Here is a 24080-nt window from a genome sequence, read left to right as displayed (position 1 = left end):
TTAAGTCTACAAACTTACAACGTGGAAATCTGCAGTTTAAGTCCTTAAGATAGACACAGTGGACAGCTGAATATGGCTTTGTTCTAAAAGAAACAAACATGCTAAGTGAAATAATGTTCCCTGTTTATATAAAGATTGCTTGGCTGTTGTAAACATTGCCATATCAGAATTAACTTGTGTATTTAAATATGATGTTGGCTGCAATGTTACTGTGTTAGTAAAAATTTTAAGTAAAAATGATGCTTGTATGTTGTATAATATATTTTAAAGTCAGGCTTTTACACTAACATTAAAATTAATTAGTTTGTAAGCACTAACTTTATAAAGAAGAATGAATCTTTTTTTTTAATATTTGCTGAAGATATTTTGAGCTTTGATTAGATTGAGTACTGAAACAATTGATTTTATATGTTCATTAGAGAGACTTCTTCAAAGGAAACAAGGAGGTTTACATGCCAGCACCAACATGGGGAAACCACATTCCGTTGTTCAAGTAAAATGCTTTTCATTCTTTTCACTGAATTATTGGTAAAGTAACCAATTGTGTTATTTAACATATCTTGGAACAACATGGGACCTATTTGTCAATCTTGGTTGTCCTGTCCTCCAAACTAAACTGAAACTGTTAGTGCTCAAGAAACTGGCTCGATCGATTCAACTGACAAAATTACCTCTTTGTACTCATGTAAAGTCTTTAAATATTTTACATATATCTTCACAAAAGTTGATGGTCTTTCATGTACAAAAGAAATCCTTTTATTTCTGAAGTACTTAAACTAAAAAAAATTTGTCTTTGAACATATGCAGTATTTTGTATAGTCTGTGTGCAAAGTGGTTTTCATGTTAAGACTAAAAATACTTTTCTTTGTCTCAAATAGCTTGGATTTGATTTGTGTAATCTCTAAACCCTCCTAACAGCATCTAAAATGTTTTTCAGTAAAACTTTGTTCTTCTTTCTAGGTCAGCTTAATCAACATCACAACTACTGAACAACAACAAATCCAAAAAAATAACCTTTTTTCTTTGTAGAATATCTTTAGATTTCAACATGAAACTACATTCATTTATCCTGAGTAGTTTTAAACTTGTGATAGTGTACATCTATTTATGATAAAATTTTAATGTTTATTTCCATTTTGAAATATGTCTAACTACTAGTTGGACCATTATAAGTTGTAAATCCTTTGAAGAACACGAAACTCATATTACACTATTGAATTGTATTATGCATGAGCTGCTGACATTGCTGCCTTGTGAAACATTTTTGTTATATTATTCTTATTTTACTTAATCTGGTCTTCACTAATCTAAATAGATCCTAATTTTTAAATTATATTATATTATAATATTATAATAATGAATGATTTTAGTATTATACATTGATTACTTTCTTTCTTTAAAGATAAAAAATCATAATTGTATACTTTTGTGTGTCATGTGGCATGTTGAATGCAGCATTAGTCCAAAAGTAAAGTTTATAATTTCTTATAATTTATATACTTGCCAATATTAGCAAGCTTAGATATAAAAACTTTTATATATTTCCTGAGATATTAATATATTTATGGAATCAACTATGGTGGCCCTGCTCGTCTCTTTTTTTTGAAGATGCTTGTTTATGTACATGTACTTCAAGTGAAGTGCATATTACCAATCAAAAGGTCAGCATGTCCTGCTAGCAGTTTTCTTAGCATCTGTGGAATATTTGTATAGGAAACATTTTATCAAAGAAATGAAGTAAGATAATGGTGAGTTTAAAAAATATTTAGAAACAAATACAGCTTAGTTACTAAGTTTGAACTATTGTGGAATTATGGTGTATTGATACTGTAATGTATAATTTCTAGTTATTTCAAAATGTTTGTGTAAAAAAAATAATAATAAATAAAATAAAATAAAATATACATTTTTGGTCAACATCCTCCATTTTCCAAATTTGAGGTTTAGCAATATACAGTAAGCAGAAAATGAGTGCAAACTTCATCATTAAAATAGTTGTTTTTATACTTTTTTTTTCAATTACTGTTCTATGTTTTATGAAAAATAATTAAAATCTAAGAATTTGGTTATAAAAAGTAACAATGTATTTTGTATGAAATGCGACCTTATTTTACAAAATATTGTTTTCCTAGAACACATCCAGAAGAGGTTGCTTTGTAAAGGCTATTTTTATACTTGTGAATACATGAGTACACAGGTGTTGTCATTGCAACTCCTGTAATGTTAGTCAAGCACAGCTGAAAGGTTAATAAAATAAGTACATACAGAAGTACAAGGTTATGAGATTTAACTTATCAGACAAAACATTTGTTATAACTTGTAACAAATTTAGAATGAAAAAGGCATAATTTATATCTATTTCCTAATTTTTATGGTGGTTATGGGGTCGGTCAAATTGACCACCTTTGTATAGACACAGTAGTGAAAGTAATTTTTTTTGTTTTTTATGTACACAAGTATTTTTAGTCTTAGTTACTTTGCATGTTGACTAATCAACATTTGAAAATGTATAATGCATGTGAAAATCCTTACTTAAGATTTTTAACTTCAAACAAAAATCTGATATTTTGTATCCAATTCTCATGATACTTACTGATAATCTGTATTAACCATTTTGCAACAGTCTCTGTATAATGTATACAAATTTGCATGTTAGTTATTTATTCTATAAATTTTGACATAGTATGTCAATCTTTACAAAATTTGGTAGACTTTTAGTAACGATTACACGTTTTGTACAGTCGGGTTTCTAAAATATTTTAACTATATATTTGTGAAAATATTGAGTCTGCTTCACAACTTATCCATGTGCCAAAATATGTTATGATTAAAAAAAATATTCTTCATCCCAAAAAGGCCAAGCGTGTTAAGGCTTGTGACTTGTAATCCGAGGGTAGTGGGTTTGCACCCTCATCGTGCCGAACATGCTCGCCCTTTCAGCCATGGGGGTGTTATAATGTGATGGTCAATCCCACGATTTGTTGGTAAAAGAGTAGTCCAAGAGTTGGTGGTGGGTGGTGATGACTAGCTGCCTTCCCTCTAGTCTTACACTGCTAGATTAGGGACAGCTAGCACAGATAGCCCTCGAGTAGTTTTGTGCGAAATACAAATACTCATCCCAAAAATCTCTTATTTGCATATTCTCTAAAACCTTCTAAATACATTGAAATGTATGTTTACAGTAAGACTATATTTTTATTTTTACTGCCCTAACTATATTTAATCTGTCAATTTGGCCAATCTCATGGCCATCATAAAATTATGCTTTTATCATGTTAGAATAACTAAGCTGTAAAACAAGTGTACAAATTTTTACCCTTAAGTAGCTTAAATCTCAATGTTATATATTTTTATTTATTATATTGACCCTACACTGGTTCCTGGCTAGCATTACATGACTTTCAGTTAAGTGGAACATGTGCACTCAAGTTACCAAATCCAGTGACATAAAATGCACCTTCAGTCTTAGCTGTGTTTTAGGGAACATTTCAGTTATTATACATTATACATGTATATAGGTTATTACTACTTAGAAATAAATTAAAACTTTTTATTGTTCTACATTAAAAAAAAGCAAAGAAAACAATTCTCTTCTAGCTACAACCTTTTAACTCTGCTTCTGGATATAGCTTGCTAATCCTTTAAAAGTTTTGCACATGGAGGAAATGGAACAATGTTTTTTAGGTTTTATGTATACATTTGAATAACCAAAAATCATAAATCATTTATATTGATACAATAGAATTCCACTATAATTTACCAAGCTTAGTAGCTAAGCTGTATTTAGATCTAAAAAAATATGAAACTTGAAGCAGACCAAAGACAATCTATCTTCTTAATCTTGGTTTAACAGATTAGAATGACTTGGAAATCCATAAGGGGGAGATTCTAAGCTGCCAGTTGGTTATTTACATATCATATATTGAAGTGTATGTGAGGGGACCATTTCCAAAAAGTACCCCTCAGTGTGGATTCCTTTATGTGGTGAGGGGACCTCCCAGGGAAGGTTCTGTTCTTTCAGTTTACCTCCTCTAGGATCTAAACATCCACCCACATGTTTACCATGCGTGATGACCCGTGAAGGGGAGGAGAGGATCCTGGTGGTTCAGGGGTTCAACCCTAACAAACAACTTTGGCCTTGAATTCCTGTTAACAGGCAGTCTTGGGGTGACTCCTCTTGAGTCAATTGGCTGATCCATTTGAGCTAGTGTCAACCAAGTACTAATGTTGGAAGTTCTCAACAGGTGTTGTGGACATTGTATCTGATGCTGGTGTTTGGGTATAGTGCTCACAAAACCCTAGCATTGCTGCAATGTCCTTGTTTGACATTGTAGTGTTCCATCATAGGGCTCTATGGTGAGTGGGGTTAGTGGGTACCGAAATTTCCCTTTTTTTATTATGGATCCTCCAATTAAAAACTTAAATAAAATAATGAAAAAAACAGTCCATAGGTAAACGACCACGTCTTGAAGTTTCTGAGCAGCAAACTTCAGAACCCATACCACCTGTTGTACCTCATTTTCTTATTTTACATTCTCTTTCAAACAAACCTTAAGGGCAAATGTCCCCCCTTTTTTATTCAGAAGGGACTGGAGAGACTTGCTAGCTCTCCAAAGTCAGTAAAGAAACTTCGATCTGATGACAAAATGGTGGAAATATCCACATCTCAACATGATGAACTCCTCTTGAATTCAAAGGCAGTTGGGAATACACCTATTGAGGTTGCACCTCATGCTACTTTGAATTCAACATGAGGAGTTATTGTTAAGAGGAATTTGAAGAACATCCCAGAATCATAGATTCTCACTGGTTTCTCCACTCAAGAAGTTTTTGCAGTGAGATGTATCTCCACTTGCAAAGATTGAATTATGATGCTGACCAATACCTTCATTCTAACATTTACATCACCATGTCCACCTGCCATCATCAAGGCAGGTTATCGTAATATTAGGGTATTGTCATACATTTCAAACCCTCTTCAATGTTTCCAATGTCAGAGGTTTGGCCAGTCAAAGATGTCATGTTGTGGTTTCCTGATGTGTGCTTGTTGTGGTGGCAAGGACCATGATGACTGTGAATGTGAAACGGACCCTCGTTGCATCAATTGCAATGGTTCTCACCCATCCTACTTTCGTTCTTGCCCTAAATGGTTGGAAGAAAGAGTTGCAGCTTTTGAAAATGATTCATAACATTACTTATCCTGAGGCTCAAAAATTGTTGTTCTTCACTTCATCTCAGACATATGCTGCTGCACTTTATTCCACAACTACAGTGGGAGTGCAGACAGATCTCTCTGTACCTCCAAAATAATTTTTTTCAAAACAAATGAAAAGCCTTTTGACCTCCATGGTTTAAGAAAGGTGATGAATCAACTTCAACACTCATCTCTGTCCCTTAAATACATTCCAACAAACCCGAGATCCACGTCCTTTGGTTCCAGGTACAGGCATTTCCTTGGATGCATCTTTTCCCACCCCAAGATGCAAAACAATCAAACTATCGATTGAGCAGGTCCTTGCTATTAGGAGATTCCAGTGCAGGATCCATGGAGGTCGATAGACCTCCCTCAAATAATGACAGTAAGGAAAAAAGACGTGGTTGTAAACAGAAAGATTCTCCACCCAATTTACCTACACACAAATAAAAATGGCCACCTGATACAATGGAACTGTCAAGGTTTACATTCTAATCTAGATGATATCAAAACACTGATTGCTTCCTACCATCCTGTATGTTTTTACAGAAAACATTTCTGAAACCTGCCAATACAGTCACTTTTTGGCAATTTTCTTTGTGCAGAAATGACAAGCTGTGTGTTGGATGAGTGCATTGAGGGGTGGAACTGTTGGTTGATCAGCATGTGCCCACTCTGTCTTTGCCAATCGACACACCCTTAGAGGCTGTAGCCATCCGTGTTTCCATGTGGGTCATACAATCACTGTTTGTTCTCTCTACCTGTCGCCTGGGAGAGACCTATGATCAATCAGACCATGATGCTCTCATTGTACAGTTGCTGTCTCCCTTTTTAATCCTGGGACTATAATGGACATCATCACCTCTTGGGAAGTGCTAATATTGATAGGAGGGGTCGCTCTGTAGAACGTATGCTCTCTAATCACAACCTTTCTCTTTTCAATATTGGTTCTTCTACTTATTTTCATGCACCTAGCCAGTCCTTTACTGTTATTGATCTCTCAATTTGCTCCCCTTCATTATTCTCTCACTTTTCATGGATGGTTGACAATAATCCACAAGGCAGTGATCATTTTCCTATAATTTTGAGAGAGACTTGTTGTGGTTGATGCCACCTGACCCTTGTGCCCTGGTGGAAGCTGGATCAGGCAAACTGGCCCTCTTTCACTGCTCTCGCAGAACTTGATCCTGCCGTCATCTGTGAGCCATCAATAGCTGATTGTGTAACAGCAGTAACTGACTGTATTATACAAACAGCTGCTCAGTGTATTCCTAAAACCTCGACACATTTTCAACTATATTTTTGTCCATGGTGGAATCCTGCCTGCCGTATGGCACAGAAGGCTCAAAAATAGGCCTGGGATACTTTCTATAGATATCCCACACTCTCAAACCTCATCACTTTTCAGTTGGCCCATGCACATCACCAGTGGGTAAGATGTCAAAGCCAGAAGGACTCTTGGATTAAGTTTTCAGTTGGCATATCTTCTACCACCAGTTTGAAAGTCATATGGGACAAGATTTGATGGCCAGGAAGTAACAGATACCTTGGAGCATCACCGATACTCTAGGTGAAAGCTTTTACCATGTATCTAGCACTTCTACTTCTTCCTCCACCTTCGAAGCCAACAAGACTTAGGCAGAGAGTTCACTTTTTTTAAGATGATTGTCTCTATGACTATAATTGTCTTTTTACACCGGTGGATCTCATACTGGCCCTTCATCGGTCTAGCAGTACATCAGCCAAACGTGATGATGTACACAATGAAACGCTGTGCCATCTATCTCCTGCTTCTCTTGCTATTCTTCTGATTTTTTTTAACCAGATCTGGCAGGAAAATGTTTTTCTTGATGCCTTGTACCAGGCTATTGTTCTACCTTTCTGTAAGCCTGGGAAGGATCCCAAAATTCCTTCAAACTACCATCCAATTGTGTTGACAAGCTGTCTTAGTAAGACCTTAGAGAAGATGGTTAATGCTTGTCTTGTTTGGTTCCTCAAATCAAACAACCTCCTCTAGTCCACCCACTGTGGGTTCCGACAACAGTGCTCCACCATGGACCACATTATTTGACTTGAAACTTCAATCAGAGAACCGTTTCTCAATCAACAACATTTTATATCAATATTCTTTGACATTGAGAAGGCTTATGATACAAAACATGGAGGTATGGCATTTTGCCAGACCTCCATATATATATATATATATAGTTTACGTGTCCATTTGCCTATTTTTGTTAAATTTTCAATGAACAGGAGATTCCAAGTTCGTGTTGGCTCGACACTTTCCTGTTCTTTTCTACAGGAACTTGGAATCTCTCAGGGCTGTGTTTTGGGCATCACACTTTTCAGTATAAAAATTAATGCCATCACTGAACAACTCCCTCTAACTGTTGTAAATGGACTCCATGCCAACGACTTTCACATCTCATGTCAGTTGTCGAACTTGAGGTATATTGAGTGGGAGCTACAAACTGCTCTCAATTGTTTACTGAAGTGGAGCACAGCGAATGGCTTTGATTTCTCTCTCTTTAAAACTGGTTGCATGCACTTTTGCAGCCAAGTATTCACCCTGATCCTGAACTCTATCAGTGAAGTTGTGCTGCCTGTGACAAGGTTCTTGGGGCTTATCTTTGACTGTAAGCTGACCTTTATACCACACATCAAGCAGTTACAGGTCAAATGTAGAAGAGGACTGAACATCCTCTGTGTCCTCTATACCACCATTTGGGGAGTGGATCAATGTTCTATGCTAAAGATATATCGTGGTCTTATTTGATTGGCCTTAACGATGCTATACCCCATTCATCATCAAGGATTTCGGCTCTGCACTGGGGCTTTCTGCACTTCCCCAATTCAGAGCTTATACATAGTCTCAGGAACCTTCTTTGCACTTCTGCCATTTGCAACTGTTCTTACTACATGCTTTGAAACTTCGTTTCTTACCAAAGCATCCCACCTGGAGTTGTGTTTTTCTTTCTCAGTGGGCCATACTTTTTCAGAACAGACTGTTTGGTATTGCTCCTTTTGGCCTTTGTATCCAGGTGCAATTGGATGAATTGGGTCTGTCCTTGGATAATATTGCTGTATCCACTGGTCAGCCCATTCCACCATGACTTGTTACAGTTCCCAAATGTCACCTTTCTTTAAGTCATTTGAGAAAAGTAGATACTCCTGATTGGAAGTATTGTTTTTTATTTGCTGAACATCTTTTGAACCATCTTTCCATTCTTATTTATACAGATGGTTCAAAATAAGGTGACTCTGTGGGCTCTGCCATGGTTGGTTGTAGTTTGGTGGTTGCATGCCAAATCCCCTCTACAGCTTCTGTGTTCACTGCTGAACTGTATGCTATTTCTTTTGCCCTGGATCACATAAAACATAAGCTGTATTCAAACTGCACTATTTATACTGATTACTTAGCTCTCTCCTGGCCCTGGAATCACTTCACATTGGTTTACACCCTGTTCTCACTGATATTCAAAACTGACTGGCCCATTTCGCTTCAACATCTACTTCTATCAAGTTTTTTTGGATAGCAGGCCACATTGGTATTTGGAGGAACGAGCTCACCAACACCTCAGCTAAATGTATCTGCTCTGGCACTATCACTGCTGTGCCTATTCCATACATGGACTATGGTCTTGTATTCAAGACTCGGCTCCATGCCAGCTGGCAGTCCACTTGGAGTGAGCAATGCGAAAACAAGCTTTTCCAAATAAAACCCTATATTGGGCTCTGGCCGTCTTGCTTCCGTAAGGATCAGAAAGAGGAAGTTGTTCTAACTAGACTACACATTGGTCAGTTTTTTAACTCACCATTTTCTTTCATCTGGAACTGTTGCACCAGTGTGTAATTTGTGTAACACTCAAATCACAATAAGCCACATTTTACTTCCTTACCATCTTTACAACTCTGAACGACAGTACCATTTTAAACATGTTTTGTCCCAAGGTTTGTCCATAACATTACACAGTGTTATTGGTGATGGTGACACTGTCCACCTTGGTAATGTTTTTCGTTTTTTAAAGGCCATTAATCTTTTTAATGCCATTTAAGTTTAATTTATACATTAGAATTCTTTTAATGTGATTCTCTTAAGAATGAAAGTCCATCTAGTTTGATTTTAAATTAGAAAATGGCCTAACATTAAATAACTCGAAACCAGGACTGGAACGGCCAACTTAGGTGACTAATGCTGTTTGAACTACCCGTTAGTCATCCTGGCGAGTTATTATTACAATTTTGCTACACATCTTTTAAAACTTTTATTACTTTTTTGAAAATGGCTATAATGACACATAACTCAGAACCAGGACTGGAAAGACCAACTTCAGGTGACTAACGCTGCTGTTTGAACTTACCTGCTAGTCGTCCTGGTGAGTTATGATAATAAGTTATGCTACAGGAAGTCCTTTACAACTTGTATTATTGTAGTTTTTCTCTTGCTGCTGTAGACTAAATGTAAACATTGGTTTTTATGCTATTTATGTTTAAAACTGTTTTGTTTTACCTTAATTTTTTATGAATTTTACTATATTTAATTTCACCTTTTTACTGGATGTTTGTCACAGATAGCAGCTTTGTACCATGAAACACTAAATCAACCAGCCAAAAGAAGGAAAGAGGTGAACAGGGCAGCTGTACCTGATTCAGTATATATCTCAACAAAACTAAAAGATACGAGATTCTTACTTTATATTTTAACTTGACAGCATTGGTAATTTGAGTTCCATATTCTTATGAAACTATACTTAGAATTCTGACGTCATGAGCATCTGATTTTAACCAGTTCTGCATTCAACATACCAAGTGAAGACATTAACATGTGTATAATATTGAAGACTGAATTATAATCTACAATCTGATACCAAAGTACTGGCATAACTTCATAAAATTGTATTTCAGTACAAATTTGATTGCATGTCAATTGTTGCAGTGACTTGGTTTTTTATCCTTAACCTGTTGCAAAAGGGCTAAAATTGTAGTATAAAACTGATATAATGAATGTAAAGTGGTTAAGAGGTTTGTTCCTGATCCTATATTGAGAGTTCAGTATTTCCTCTGGTCTGCCTTTTGTTATCTGTGCACAACAAAACTGTATCTCTGTTTGCTCTTTTCTACAGGGTATTCAGAAAATCACTGTGCACTTATATATTTATTAACATACAAAACTGCACAGTGACTTTCCAAACACCCTGTATATCTCCTGTTATATTTTCCATCTGTGCCCCTGGGTATGATAATTTTCTCCATGTTTATCTAACAGTGTGTCCTATCCACATGTTTTATCAAGGAATTGTCTGGAACTATAACTTTATTATTCACATCCTCTGTTCCTTTTTTTTCCTTCTCCTAATTTAACAACATTTTTTCCTGAAAGACTACCAGCTGATTTATCCCTCATATATAAATAGTCAAGTTTCTCGCTGCCACTTCCCACAGTCTTCACTACTCTCTATCTATTGCCTCGACTTTAATTATAACTTCTAGCTTCTCCTACAAACTCCACATACACATTGCATATCTCCTTACTGACTTCCTTAAAAGTACATCTCTGTTCAGAGTTCGTAAATAAAACCCACTTATTCACCAAACAAAGTGTGAATCCTTAACTTGTACACTAGTTGCAACCATTAAATTTGTACTTATAGCTTGAATATACTCAGTACTAAATGTCAGTAGCTTGTTGTTAACACTGTTACTGTTAAGCCCAACTTTTAAGAATGAATTATTTTTTATCACTACCTTGTTTTCAAGTTAAAGTAACTAAGTGTACCTTAAGTAAACAGAATTTAGTCACAATAACTATTCTTCACTCTGATATATGTAATGTTAATACAATGTATTTAGCCTAGTTTATATTATAACCTACCCATAACTATAGGCTGTTTAAACCAATGTATCTAGGCTCAAGTAAACAAGTTAGTACTCAAAACACCAATAGAAAATAAACTAGTTGTTCGATAGTTTAGTTGTAAAACAGGATAAATACATTGTTTTATTCAGTAAACACAGTTAAAACTTTGTCATGCATTTTTTGACCAGTTATATCTACCCTAAATTTTGCTTTAATTAACAAAATGTCAGTCTTTATGAAGTAAACATTGTGTTCAAATGTTAGTTATGAAATATTTTCAAATACTTTTTGTTATTGCAAAATATTTGTATAATTCATATTTGGAAAAAATAAATAAATGCCAGTTATGTTTTGTTTTGAAACATTCATTTTAAAAAGGATAATGTCCACTTTGGTGAACTGTTTGCTACATGTTGGTAATCTATTTTTTCAAGGACACTTATTCTCCTGCTGTTCCATAATGTCCCTTTGTTTTTTTCATTCTATTGTACAGAAAGGTTCTGAAGGTGGAAGATTACAAAAGTAAGAAATGAAGCCTTCAAAAGTGCTTTAAAGTTAATGATGAATTTTTTACTTCAGGAAAATTCCTAACCTCACAAGGTTATCATTCTAAATATTTCTGGCTATTAATAATTCTGCAATGTTTCAAATTATGTTGTATTTACCTGACTTACAGGAAAGCTGGATTTGCAGTCAAACAGTACAGATATTATGATTCTAAAACCTGTGGATTAGATTTTACGGGCTTACTGGAAGACATCTCGGTAAGTAGTTTTGTGTTTGGTATTAAGTGTAATACTCATAAAACAGTCCTAATTGTCAATTTTTATACAAACATGCTCATGATCCAATGTAATAATCACCTTTAAAAAAAAATAAAAAACCCGACTTTTTTTTTTTCCATAATGAAACTTAAAATCTTTATTCATTACAGCAGACCAGTTTCAGTAACATGGTTGTCAACACCAAAGCTGGTGTTATTGAAACTAGTGAGCTATAACTAATAATGAAGGTTGTATCTTAATTATTCAGCAGGACATTGTCTGGAGAGACATGTAGAGGTAATCATTTATGGGAAGCTTTTAAAGATAAGTTATTTAGTTTTAATGAAAGTTTACTTAGTATTTGATAAGTTTGTTTACAAAAACAAAACTTGTACTGCTAGTGTTGTGATTTTCACAATAAGTGTAAAATGTAGCAGTATTTCTTAAGTGCAACCAAAGGTCACACATATACAATAGTCTTCTGCATTGGACATTTTATCAAGTGCATTTTGAATGGAACTTTTTTCCATTCTCTGTGCTGTAGATTATTAATCATTTCTGTTATAACAAAAATTCAGTGAAGTTTTTCTTTTTACATAATGCACACAAGAATCAAATTTTTTTCATGTGAAGACATAATTCAACTTCTGGAAAAGTTAGTTATTTGTGAAATAATTTTGGTAATTTGTTTTTTTCCTTCACTGTATTTGTTGGATCTCTGTTCATTAATACACATTTTGTACATGAAAAGCATATATATATATATATAGTTTTCCCCCCCTCTTTAGAAAATACCCGAGAACTCCATTATTCTACTGCATGCCTGTGCCCACAACCCTACTGGAGTGGACCCAAAAGTAAGGGTTTATTCTCTTAATTTTTTTTTACAGCTGTCTTTGTAAACACTTGTTGTTATGTCATATAATAGAGAAACAACAGCAGTGCCTTTTTTGTTTTGGTGTTTATGGGAAGATTTAAAATAACTTGCAGTTTTCTTTCTTAGAAAAACAAGGATTAACATTGTTAAAAATGTTGTTTTTTGTCAACTAAAAGGAAGTTTTACTAACAAAGTTATTGAATGAAGGGTTTGTCTATGTTTGACCTTGTTGCTGTGTAATTCTACAGTATAGGTTTGTCTATGTTTCACCTTGTTGCTGTGTAATTCTACAGTATAGGTTTGTCTGTGTTTCACCTTGTTGCTGTGTAATTCTACAGTATAGGTTTGTCTGTGTTTCACCTTGTTGCTGTGTAATTCTACAGTACGGGTTTGTCTGTGTTTCACCTTGTTGCTGTGTAATTCTACAGTACGGGTTTGTCTGTGTTTCACCTTGTTGCTGTGTAATTCTACAGTAATTCTACATGCGGGTTTGGGTTTGTCTGTGTTTCACCTTGTTGCTGTGTAATTCTACAGTACGGGTTTGTCTATGTTTCACCTTGTAATTCTACAGTATGGGTTTGTCTATGTTTCACCTTGTAATTCTACAGTATGAGTTTATTCTTGGAATATTCATTTGTTGTTTTCATACTTACAGCCTGAACAGTGGAAGGAAATGTCTGACCTTATTAAGGCAAGTACTTTTTTTGTTTCTGTTGCTTTAAGATGATGTAAATTCTGAGTGATAAAATCATGTAATAAATGAATCTGTGTAAGGAAAGGACATTCCAGTATCTTAGATAACCTGCCCTTCAGTGGATCAGAAATTGTCTGAAGACTTAACCCTAAAATCTGGTTCCAGTCCCTGTAGTGAGCACAACATGGATAACCCACTGTGTTGCTTTGTACTTAACACAAACAAGCAGAAAGTTAGACAACTTTTTATTTCATTTGTATACATTTTATGGACACTTAGTAAGTGAATTTTAATTGTTAATGGTGTAATAACAGATTTTGGTTTTGAGTAATAATTGGTAATTCTTTGTTAAGAAAATTTGGTTCCAAGAACATACATTTTTACGATGTAATGCCGCATTACTGTCCTCCTGCAACAGTAATAATTACATTAACCTTCTTGGTGAGTGTATGTCAACAAGCACACTTGCAACTGTCTCTCTTCACTTTTTGTTCTTCATAGTTACAACTAATTTTAAACTAATTTATCATCAGTGTATATACAGGTTTGGTCAAACTTACTCATCATGTGACTATTTTGAACACATTATTCAGCAGACTTTCAGTAAACGTTAGACGTCTTTTTTCTTCTTTTTTTTTTTTTTCTGAACTATTTTCAATAAAGATTTGTCCTTAAGTGTATTGACTAGTCTGAGGGCTTTTCATGGTAAGATAGAAATATTTCTTTCATGTCAATAATCTCTAAAACCTCCTAAATGTATTTAAAACGTTTTTTTTCAGTAAAGCTTTATATTTATTTTTTTATCTACATTGATTCTATACAGAGTTGGTCAATTTGACCCAACCCTAACCACCCAAAAATAAGTTGAAATACATCTTAATTAACATTTTTTTTCACTTCTAGGTTTATTTGTTTATCCTAAGTAGCTTTAAACTCATTCAAATATGCATCTTTTTACACAAACATTTTATTGTTTGGACCATGTCTAACTGATGTTTCCACAATTAAAAAGTTCAATCATTCAGCTGACATTATCAAATTGTTACTCACAAGCTATATGTGTATACTTCACAAGAAATTTATTTTACTGCTATTTGTTTTAATAGTCTAATTTTTAACTAACCTAAAGTGTCCTAATTTTACATTTTAGTTACTTTTATAATAATAAATAGATAATACACATAGGTACAAACATAAAGTTCCTACCTGGGTTGTCTTTTATTTTTCTTCCTTTCTATGAGACAAAAGTTGTTTAAAAATTCATGCAAACTATTTTGTATTTCTAATGGGAGTGGAACTTGTAGAGAAAGTGAACCTAACAAAAAAACTGTCATGTCATTTAACAGATAAAAAACCATAGCTTTCTATCAGTTATGAATAATATAGTATTAACTTTAAGAAAGCTATTGACAAATCCTTAAAGAGAGGATGTGGTAGGTGGGTGTGGCAAGAGGGGTCTCATTTTCTATTTAATGGCTATGAAAATTATGCTTTGTCTGTTGGGTGGTGTTAGCTAGCTGTCTTCCTCTATCACTGGTCAATGAGACATGGCTATCACTGATAGCTCTTGTGTAGCTTTGAACAAAATTCAAAACAAACCAATAAAACTAATTTTAATGAAGAAAGATAACTAAAGGCTTAGCTACTCTGATTCAACCAATAAAACTATAATTTTAATGGAGAAAGATAACTAAAGGCTTAGCTACTCTGATTCCCTATTTATCACAATACAACAAACTAGTTCAGATTTGTAGTTCATCAATTCTTGCAAACGTTAATCATATATTAAGAAGGCCTCATATAAACTGTTTGGTTTTGATGTATGCTAATTTGCTAACTAAAATTGAAAACTATAATAATTATGTTTTATCTGAGTGATGACAATATTATAGTGAGTAATTTTTGATAAATTTTGTATTTATTGGAGGGGTGATAAATAAATTAGAGAAGAGATGATGCCTAGAAATAAATCACATTTTATACACTAGGGGAAACTCAGGATTTGTTTAATATTGCCTTATAAAATTAATAGCTTGTATACTATTAAAATATGAGTTATTATGATTTTGATGTACTAATTGCTATAACATGAACAAAAGATAGTTTAATTAAATTTTGAATTAAAGCCTTTATGTGCAGTAGAGGATACCCTTAGCTTTAGGTTTAATAGAAATTATCTTCAACTTCAACAGGATCTAACTCGCATTTTATATATAAAGCCACTTCTCACTTTAGCACTGTCTTTATTAAATAACCTGTAACCCTGTATTTTAAAGAAATTTATCATTAAAATTATCTTTTATTTAACCATGTTTTCTGCTTTTACATCATTCATAACCAACTGGAAGGTAGTTTTAGCATGTGATATGTAATGCTATCTTGTTCTCAGTTTCTATGTATATTATTGATTGTTATAAAAGTAACAAATCTGGAGATTAGAAACTTGTTTGGGTGGATAAGGTTATTTAAGTTAACAAATGAAAAATAAATACTCCTCAATGAGGGTTAAACTCTTTATCATCTCTTACGCTACGTTGTTTAACACTGTAACTGGAGTCGTGTTTTTACCCCATGATCCACAGTATGTATCTGGATCATTAGATATGCAAGGTTCAAAAAGCAAGAAACAAAATAAATACAGATGTAAACTGTTAGAAGCCATGAACTCTTGAAGATTAATTATGATCTTCTGTTACAGTCTAGTAATTTATTTTATATTCTCCATGGTGGTTGCAAGGTTGGTCAAATCAACCAAGTCCGTTTAGAGTTAACAAAGAGAAAATAACATTAAAACGAATAAAGTTTTAACGAAAAAAATGTTCGATATTTACATTTGGAGGTAGGTGCACATACCATGTTAAAGATTATAGTATGTATACTTTCATGGTTGTAAAATTGGTCAGTGATTAAGACTTATTGACAGAGTTAAAAACTGTAATCGTAGTAATGGTTTCAGATAAAAACCATGCAAAGAGAAGTTAACTTTTGAACATTCTGCATATTAACCATTTGCTTAAAGAATGTAATACTGAAAAATAGTGTAATATCTTCTGTCGCTCAGAATTACAGCTGCATATCTGATTTTGAGTTCATTGGTTATAATTAATGTTTTATAAGCAACAGTTTTGTGAAGATCTTTACATTGTTCCATGATTTTGTTATTACTAGAATCGGTTAAACTACAATAGATTTCTGAAGAAAAAAAAACTTTAATCTTGCAAAGTGTTTATATTTCCCAGAACTACAGTTTATTTCTTGTTTTAGTTACGTAGGCTTTTTCATTGTTTCAATAGTTTTAGGCCTAAATTGTTTTTTTAACGTAATGTTATTCTGACAGTCCAGAAAACTGTTTCCATTCTTTGACATGGCCTACCAAGGTTTTGCAACAGGTGACATTGATCGTGATGCCATGGCAGTCAGGATGTTTGTTGATAATGGTCACAGGATTGGCTTAGCTCAATCTTTTGCCAAGAACATGGGATTATATGGTTAGCGAAGTCATTTCAGTTCTATTTTAATATTGTTGCTTTTCATTTTGTTTTCCACAGTTGCATGATTCTTGTTACTAGTTTCGTTATAACTTTGTGTAGTAATGGTGTAAGAAAGTAAGTTATCTTTAATACATTACTTTGGCAATACAAAAAACTAGTCTGTAGAAATGTGAACAACATATGGCTTAGCAAAATCTTGCAAGGGCTGAAATATGAGTCAAATTATTTAAATCAATGTTGATATTTAAACTTTCATTAAAAATGTAATTCTAAAACAAAACAGAAAAACTTCTGGATAAATATGTAACAAAATTTTTACTTTTTCTTGTTCCTGGACAGAAAGTGTTGTTTCCCAATTGTTTGTCTAAAGTAAATGGGAAAAGACCTGTTTTCCTCTTTAAACTTTGCTTTTGTGACCCGGGAGCGTGTAATGAAAACATGATAGGAGACTATATTTGGGGGCTGATACGTGAAAGTGACTTACATTACAGTTACAAGTCTAGAAAATCTGCTCACTTCTAAACATTTTTGAATAAGTTGAGTATAAATACATGTAAATCTTGATTCATATGTTGTTTTATTCAGACCTTATGTAAATGAAAATGTGCAAATTTGCCCATTTTTTACATAAAATAGGTTAATTTCTAAATTTCGTTATCCAGGTCACAATAGCAAAGTTTGAAGGGAATAATGGTCATTTTCTGTACTTTTACAACATAAGTTATTAAGAAATAACACATACTATCCAGGAACAAAATTTATTACATAGTGTAATTGACATATGAAGCCATAATATTGCATCAACTAAGAGGACAGAGATGCTGCACTAGAAGAAAAATAACCAAATAAAATTAAATTATGTGTGCTACTCAACAGTGTAGTGTGTGATGTTGAGTGTGTGTGCTACTCAACAGAGTGTAGTGTGTGATGTTGAGTGTGTGTGCTACTCAACAGAGTGTAGTGTGTGATGTTGAGTGTGTGTGCTACTCAACAGAGTGTAGTGTGTGATGTTGAGTGTGTGTGCTACTCAACAGAGTGTAGCGTGTGATGTTGAGTGTGTGCTACTCAACAGAGTGTAGCGTGTGATGTTGAGTGTGTGTGCTACTCAACAGAGTGTAGCGTGTGATGTTGAGTGTGTGTGCTACTCAACAGAGTGTAGCGTGTGATGTTGAGTGTGTGTGCTACTCAACAGAGTGTAGCGTGTGATGTTGAGTGTGTGTGCTACTCAACAGAGTGTAGCGTGTGATGTTGAGTGTGTGTGCTACTCAACAGTGTAGCGTGTGATGTTGAGTGTGTGTGCTACTCAACAGTGTAGCGTGTGATGTTGAGTGTGTGTGCTACTCAACAGAGTGTAGCGTGTGATGTTGAGTGTGTGCTACTCAACAGTGTAGCGTGTGATGTTGAGTGTGTGCGCTACTCAACAGTGTAGCGTGTGATGTTGAGTGTGTGTGCTACTCAACAGTGTGTAGCGTGTGATGTTGAGTGTGTGTGCTACTCAACAGTGTGTAGCGTGTGATGTTGAGTGTGTGTGCTACTCAACAGAGTGTAGCGTGTGATGTTGAGTGTGTGTGCTACTCAACAGAGTGTAGCGTGTGATGTTGAGTGTGTGTGCTACTCAACAGAGTGTAGCGTGTGATGTTGAGTGTGTGTGCTACTCAACAGAGTGTAGCCGTGTGATGTTGAGTGTGTGCCACTCAACAGAGTGTAGCGTGTGATGTTGAGTGTGTGCTACTCAACAGAGTGTAGCGTGTGATGTTGAGTGTGTGCTACTCAACAGTGTAGCGCGTGATGTTGAGTGTGTGTGCCACTCAACAGAGTGTAGCGTGTGATGTTGAGTGTGTGTGCTACTCAACAGTGTAGCGTGTGATGTTGAGTGTGTGTGCTACTCAACAGTGAGTGTGATGTTGAGTGTGTGTGTTGAGTGTAGCGTGTGATGTTGAGTGTGTGCTACTCAACAGAGTGTAGCGTGTGATGTTGAGTGTGTGTGCTACTCAACAGAGTGTAGCGTGTGATGTTGAGTGTGTGCTACTCAACAGAGCGTAGCGTGTGATGTTGAGTGTGTGTGCTACTCAACAGAGTGTAGCGTGTGATGTTGAGTGTGTGTGCTACTCAACAGAGTGTAGCGTGTGAGCGTTGATGTGTGTGTGCTACTCAACAGAGTGTAGCGTGTGATGTTGAGTGTGTGTGCTACTCAACAGAGTGTAGCGTGTGATGTTGAGTGTGTGTGCTACTCAACAGAGTGTAGCGTGTGATGTTGAGTGTGTGTGCTACTCAACAGAGTGTAGCGTGTGATGTTGAGTGTGTGTGCTACTCAACAGAGTGTAGCGTGTGATGTTGAGTGTGTGTGCTACTCAACAGAGTGTAGCGTGTGATGTTGAGTGTGTGCCACTCAACAGAGTGTAGCGTGTGATGTTGAGTGTGTGTGCTACTCAACAGAGTGTAGCGTGTGATGTTGAGTGTGTGCTACAACAGTGTAGCGTGTGATGTAGGCGTGTGATGTGTGTGCTACTCAACAGTGTAGCGTGTGATGTTGAGTGTGTGTGCTACTCAACAGTGTAGCGTGTGATGTTGAGTGTGTGTGCTACTCAACAGAGTGTAGCGTGTGATGTTGAGTGTGTGTGCTACTCAACAGAGTGTAGCGTGTGATGTTGAGTGTGTGTGCTACTCAACAGAGTGTAGCGTGTGATGTTGAGTGTGTGTGCTACTCAACAGAGTGTAGCGTGTGATGTTGAGTGTGTGTGCTACTCAACAGAGTGTAGCGTGTGATGTTGAGTGTGTGTGCTACTCAACAGTGTGTGATGTAGTATTATTGTTCTCGGTGTGATGACATTTTGTTCCCCTCAGTTGTATATAAAACTTTTTATATAAAATTGGTTATGTAACCTGTTTTTGTTTGGTGTAGAGCATTAATCAAACTTTTTTATATTTTGTGGGTTTATTTGTCTTCAGGTGAACGTGTTGGAGCCTTCACCATGGTGTGCAATTCAAAAGACGAAGCCCAGCGGGTTCTTTCTCAGTTGAAGATCATAATACGCCCCACTTATTCCAATCCTCCTATTCATGGAGCACGAATTGCACAGATGATTCTTGTAGAACCCGAACTTCGAGAACAGTGGTGTGTTTGTAGTTTTCTTATACTATGTTTATAAATTTATTATAAGTAAAATTCTTTTGAATATTATAAATAACTACCTTCTTCAGCTTTGTTTGGAAATTCCAAAATATTTTCTAGTATTTAGATCATGTTACGATCTACGAACTAAGTATTCTTTGGTATATAAGGACAAAAATTGCATTGGCATAACAATATACCTCATAATTATATAATACAGGTTGAAAGATGTGAAAGGAATGGCTGATAGAATAATTAGCATGAGAACCCGTCTCAGAGATGGCCTGAAAAGGGAGGGGTCAACTCGCAACTGGCAACACATCACTGACCAGATTGGAATGTTTTGTTTTACTGGAATGAATCCTAAGGAGGTATGTTCTATAACGGAAACTTCAACATTCTATGTATTGTATGGATCTTACTACTGGCTATAAATCAACAAAAATAAAGGCAAATATTAAAATACTAGTAGTGACGTGCAAAACTGCGTATGGTCGTAATATTGAACTGTGTATATCTACACAGCCCAGACATTCTTGTTTCTGGAACAAAAGGCTTAATTTATACAAGTGTGTCCTACAATGTTATACTACCAGATATGACAAAGCTGCTGTAGATAATGGATCACAAATGAACTGCAATAAGTTGGTAGATGGCTGGTAATCTGTGCTACAGATTGCTGTGTAAATGTAACAAGAAGTTTAGAAAAATATTAACTTGGACAAATAGCACGTATTTTAAATACAGGGTGGTGCAGAAGTTGTACCCCATTGAGAATTTGATGAGAAAAAAAGAACAATTACAAATTACGTCTATAAACAAGTAAGTAAATGTTAAACTTCCTGGCCATTAACTTGAAAAGTATGTATTCATTTCGTATAATATACTAACATGAGATAGAATTCTCAGTTTGGTATAATTAATATTGAAAGATGAAGATGGTATTTGGGTTACATTTCTTTACGTACTGTTATCTTTGACTTTAAAAGCTTTCCTTGAATCTAATTGTTAGCATTGTAACTGTAACAAAATCATCATAATGTGTACAAGTTGTTGCTAGTTGAATGTTTTAGCAGAAGACAAACGTAGTTTCATAGAGCAGGAGAGAATTACGTTTGTGCATAGATATAAAAGTATCTTTTCAACTTATTTATTATTAACACAACTTAATGTAATTCAGTGTCGTTTTTTAATCATTTTAATATGACTTAGACTTTTAAAATATATAATTAGATCTTGAACGTATTTTTTGTTTTTTTCCATAGGTAGAAAAACTGACAGCAGACTTCAGTGTCTACCTTACAAAAGATGGACGAATATCGGTGGCTGGTATCTCTTCTAACAACGTAGATTACCTTGCTCATGCTATGCACCAAGTTACCAAGTAATTTTTCTCTTCTAAATAATTAGTAACACTAGGTGCTACTGCCTGCCCTCGCTTTGTGTTCTTTGTATGTTGTACTAAACAGAATGTACTTAGTCTGGTTTGCACCTCTGTTTTCATATATTATACATTTCAATTAATATTAAATATATATTTTAGTTTGGTAAGTGAGATGCTAAATGCCACCACATTGTAACATACTCTGTATGTACATATGGAAAGTGTGCCCTAATTCCAACGTGTTTCATAGTCTTTAAAAAAACAGTTAAAGACACACAATTGTGTTTTTGTTGCTCTTGTGTATATTTTAAGCATGAAGTGTAGACAGTAAATAGAAAACTGGAACTTTCTCTTCAAAATCATTGTTTTGCTCTAAGCAGTGTTCACATTTTTTAATGTTCCTGTTTGTAGAAGGAAAATAAAAATTGTTAAATGTTTGGTTTTGTGAAGAGATTGGAGGACGTTTATCAGAAACACATAATTATGACTTCATAAAGTATGTTAAAATGTTTTGTACTGTGAACACTGAACATAACACTTTCTTAGCATGGAAGTAACAGTTTTTACATAGTATATACACATGTTTCCAAATTTGTAAAGCATGTTGGAAGGACTTTCACATTTTGATATATTTTTAAGAAACAATCATCTATTATACTCCATATAATCATATATTGTTAAAATAAAGGTTCTCTTCTAATTAACTAATGTGTAAAGGTCACTTTATTATCCAAATATATGAAGATAATCAAAATATATATATATGAAAACAGTTTCAGTGTTTGTGGTATTCTGTATATATATCTGCCACTATTAATGGTAGATATATTGTTGAGTACAATATGTCTTGACTGATATAGATCAAGTCATGCAGCTCTTTCCAAAGTATAAACCCGAAGTCGTTGTCCAGACAAATTAATAAAGATAACTATTATAATAAACATAAATCACAACTTGAAGATCCCAGGAAACTAATGATACTATACTTGTCTTTGCTCTGCTGTAGATGTTTACCAGACATAAAGGTTGCTTGAAGAAAAGATAACGCTAGGCTTAACAAACCCTGTGAGAACATGGATGTTGTCAGTGGTTTTCAGCCACCACTACCACCTATAACGAAAAGTGATGGTGTAGATATGTTGATTTGTAATAAAAACAAAAGTAATTGATTTCAAACCGAAAGATTTTCCAAGGAATCTAGTGTGTGGAAGATGTACAAATTAGAAATTGCATTGTAAGCAATGAGTATCATGTGTAATTGCGATTGTTACCTGGTTCGCACAGACCTGGAAAATTCCTCCAATTTTAAGGTAGTTTTATATAACACATTTTCATGAGTGTAAGGTTTTTACCCTTAACTTTGAGTAAAATAAATCATTTTTTGCTGAAACAACCCTTGAACACTTCCTAGAAATAAAATTACTTAAATTTTATTCCAATTCAATTTTTTTAAGTATTGTTAAGGCGCTGGTGTCGCAAAACGTACATTCTATAACTACAATTTCTTGAATGTTCAGTACTGCGTGTTTGTATTTTGACGTGTCGTTTACTTGCGTCTAAAAGCTGAAGATAGTTTAGGTGTTTGCATAACGTGACATTCCGTCGAAATGAATTATTCGTCCAACTAACTGGTTAATTATGTAAGAATTTCCCATTTTAGTGAATTTTAAGGGTACAGGAAGACGAATACGACTCGCTAGTGGTAAGTAAAGAAGTATACATTTAAATAAAACTTTATTCAAGGCCTTAATATATTTGATTAACTTTTTCCATGAACTGAGAATTTAAACTAGTTTGTAGGGTGAGTGGTAACGAATCAGAGTAATTTAAGTCTATAGTAATCTTCATTAAAATTCTAGTTTTGGTGGTTTGGTTTGTGTAGAATTTCTCGCAAAGCTGCACAAGAGCTATCTACGCTAGCTGTTTCTCATTTAGCAACGATAGATTGAAGGGCAGCTAGTGTACAGCCCTTCCCCCACGGGCAAATCTTGGACTACTTTTTTCTTTTTCAACCAATAAGTAGGAGGAATGAATGTAACATAATAACGCCACCACCACTGAAATGGTGGGTATATTCGATGTGATATGATAGAAAAAACAACCTTCGCGTATGCATAACAACACATTGATTCTAGAACTCCAGCCAATATTACGAGCATTAAAGTTTTTAAATGCATGGTTTACAACAACATTTTAATAATACTTTTATTTGAATTATGGGTTTTCTTTAAGTTTAATTAAAGTACCATCAAGAATATATTAATACAAATATAACAGAATACTTAAGGGAATGTTACAGCATATCTGCTTTAAAAGGTTTACCAACTGCGTCGTCCTTTGCTGGCTGAATGAGTGGCGTCTGTATGCAACATCTGACAGATGCTTCGAACGTTCAATCAAATGACAACCCAAATAATACGATGTTTTGTGAATGATCGGAGCTTTTATCCTTTAAAAAAGTTTTACCCAGTTAAGAATGTGTTTAGTTCATCATGAGAAATGGAAGGATATATATTTACTGAATAAGCCAGTAAAGGCCTACTTGTTCACAAACTCTTTGTGTATAATAAATATTTTCATCCTTCTTCAAACATGTCTGGTCTGTTTATTTCTCAAATAACTTAACTCACCCGAGTTTTCAGATTCGTATTACTCTCAAATATCCTGCTTCACCCTGGTAGTTATTACGTATACCTATCTACTATTT

General features: G+C 34.6%; 1 protein-coding gene across 2 annotated transcripts in view; it reads left to right on the top strand.

Annotated features, from left to right (window-relative positions):
• The window catches only part of Got2 (glutamate oxaloacetate transaminase 2), a 33954-nt gene extending 12144 nt beyond the window's left edge, over positions 1–21810 (top strand). Inside the window, exons 5-12 of one of the 2 annotated variants that reach the window (XM_076466284.1) lie at positions 420–493; positions 11728–11815; positions 12604–12672; positions 13348–13383; positions 16724–16874; positions 19827–19992; positions 20210–20360; positions 21255–21810. In XM_076466284.1, coding sequence (XP_076322399.1) covers positions 420–493; positions 11728–11815; positions 12604–12672; positions 13348–13383; positions 16724–16874; positions 19827–19992; positions 20210–20360; positions 21255–21377 — 858 coding nt within the window. In that variant the 3' untranslated portion in view covers positions 21378–21810. The remainder of the gene's footprint in view (positions 1–419; positions 494–11727; positions 11816–12603; positions 12673–13347; positions 13384–16723; positions 16875–19826; positions 19993–20209; positions 20361–21254) is intronic. The other variant, XM_076466285.1, reaches the window with a different exon arrangement.
• The last annotated feature ends 2270 nt before the right edge of the window (positions 21811–24080 follow it).

Source organism: Tachypleus tridentatus, chromosome 11 (assembly GCF_004210375.1).
Source record: "Tachypleus tridentatus isolate NWPU-2018 chromosome 11, ASM421037v1, whole genome shotgun sequence".
Lineage (NCBI taxonomy): Eukaryota > Metazoa > Arthropoda > Merostomata > Xiphosura > Limulidae > Tachypleus > Tachypleus tridentatus.
This window is presented reverse-complemented; position numbering and strand designations above follow the sequence as displayed.